The sequence below is a fragment of the Sinocyclocheilus rhinocerous genome, unplaced genomic scaffold (assembly GCF_001515625.1).
Source record: "Sinocyclocheilus rhinocerous isolate Xijiao unplaced genomic scaffold, SAMN03320098_v1.1 scaffold3113, whole genome shotgun sequence".
In the NCBI taxonomy this organism is placed as follows: Eukaryota; Metazoa; Chordata; class Actinopteri; order Cypriniformes; family Cyprinidae; genus Sinocyclocheilus; species Sinocyclocheilus rhinocerous.
The window spans coordinates 17283-19167 of record NW_015666962.1 but is presented as its reverse complement, the minus strand read 5'-3'; the positions used below and the strand labels follow the sequence as shown (position 1 = coordinate 19167).

The 1885-nt window shown below is 39.0% G+C and overlaps 1 protein-coding gene across 1 annotated transcript in view; it reads right to left on the bottom strand.

The window, feature by feature from the left end:
* ddx56 (DEAD (Asp-Glu-Ala-Asp) box helicase 56) overlaps positions 1 to 1885 on the bottom strand; it is a 13941-nt gene that overhangs the window by 4266 nt on the left and 7790 nt on the right. The window contains exon 9 of the mRNA XM_016544858.1: positions 1748 to 1842. Coding sequence (XP_016400344.1) covers positions 1748 to 1842 — 95 coding nt within the window. The remainder of the gene's footprint in view (positions 1 to 1747; positions 1843 to 1885) is intronic.

Below are 1885 nucleotides of genomic sequence, written 5' to 3'. Positions count from 1 at the left end.
AAACTACATTTAAATTTTAAAAAAAGCTTCAAATTAAATAAATAAGTAACACAAATAAAATAAATCTCTTCATATAAACAAAATAAGGCTTTGTCTGTGCTCTTTCCATTTAAAATTAGAGGCAACCACTGCATTTTATTCATGATCCAAACAAAGATGCTGCATGCATGCAACATGAGCAGTTTTTAATCTAAATTAGATTGTATAATTTCGAAATTTGAAGTAAAAACAGAATGGTCTGACTTCAGTTTTAAGAAAACTATACATAAAAAATATCTGCATGAAACAGAAACAGCAGACGAGCTGAACGAGACGCAGATGCACTCTCTGCCAGCAGGTGGCGCTTAAAGCGTTTCCTTGGTTTCGGCAGTAAACAAAGCAGCGCTGCACTTATGAACTGTAATATGCATTATACAGAGGCAAGAGGAAAAGAAAAAATACCATCGAAAGACAGTAAGTTCTCCTCAGACATACATTCATATAAACTCCTACCTCTAACTGAACCGCGATTTGTTTAGCATCTCAACCGATTTGAATCGTCACATATTTAAATCGATTTTCAACCGGATCGTGGTTAATCGTTACATCCCTAGTTTTAACGATCTATTTGTCTGTGTGTCCTATATACAGATCAATAAAAAGGCAGCGAGTCCTTACTCAGGTAATCGGGCACGTTCTTCAGGTGAGGTTTGATGACGGCGGGATGAAGGTCTTTGTCGTGTCGCAGCAGCTGCAGGTCTCTGGGATTGTCTTCGAAGTACGTCTGTCACACAGAAAATCAATGACAACCAATCACTGGACATTAGAGATGAACTGCTTGAAATGAAGCGATCACAAACCTTGAGTTTCTCTGAATTGAGCAGCTCTTGTTTGATCTCCTTCAGTCTGGCCTCCTTCACCGCCTGCTTCGTCACCGATCTCATGGCATCCTGGGTAAATTAAAGCACAAAAGAGACTCCTCAGGTGAGCCGAACCACAAACACAGCTTCAGTGCTGCGTGAGGACACAAACATACCCGGCATCTGTATCTGAATCCCTCGATTTCTTCCATTTTGAACCCGTACGGCTCTGTATCTGAATCCCTCGATTTCCTCCATTTTAAACCCGTACGGCTTCAAAACGCTGTCATGTGTGCTGTCTGAAAACAGACGAGGGAGATTAACGCCTTGAAACATACAACATTCTTTTCTGCCGGCATTTGCATAAAAAATAAAAATAATACAATAAATATTGAAAAGATAAAGGGCCCATATTCTACACAATACCAGCATTTTATTTATAATATTTTAATGTTAGTTTAAAGCAATAAGCCCCAAGAAGCCGTGGTTTACAGTGAATTTATAACAGCTAAGGGGCGTTGTTAGGTACGACGGCGAAGCGGAGCTGTTATAAATTCACTGTAAACCACGGCTTCATGGGCTTATTGCTTTTATAATACGGTTATTCCATATACATAGTAAGGTTTCACAAAATAAAAATGATATTAATAAAAACATTATTCTTCCGCCAAACAATGTAGTTCCTCAGAAACAGTTGTGGTTCCAACAAAGTGGTTTCCGGGCAACACACAGAAGTAAACAAAGGTGTATCTTTGTAGTGTAATTTACAACAGCTTCGAACGTGGCTCAGCCAATCAGAATCAAGGACCGGAACTATCCGTTTTATAATAGAATATTAGGTTTTGAACAACAAAAGCAGGCAAAATTAAGTTTTCTGTGACCATTCATTTCTGAAAAAACATTTTTACCTCCAGTAAGAGCGTTTTCAACCTCCATGAGCATTGGAAGTTCTGTGTGCGATATGAAGGACAGCGCAGAGCCCGGATTATCCGCACGAGCCGTTCTAAAGAGAAGCGCGGAAACAAATCAGTGTTATTATTAACTAA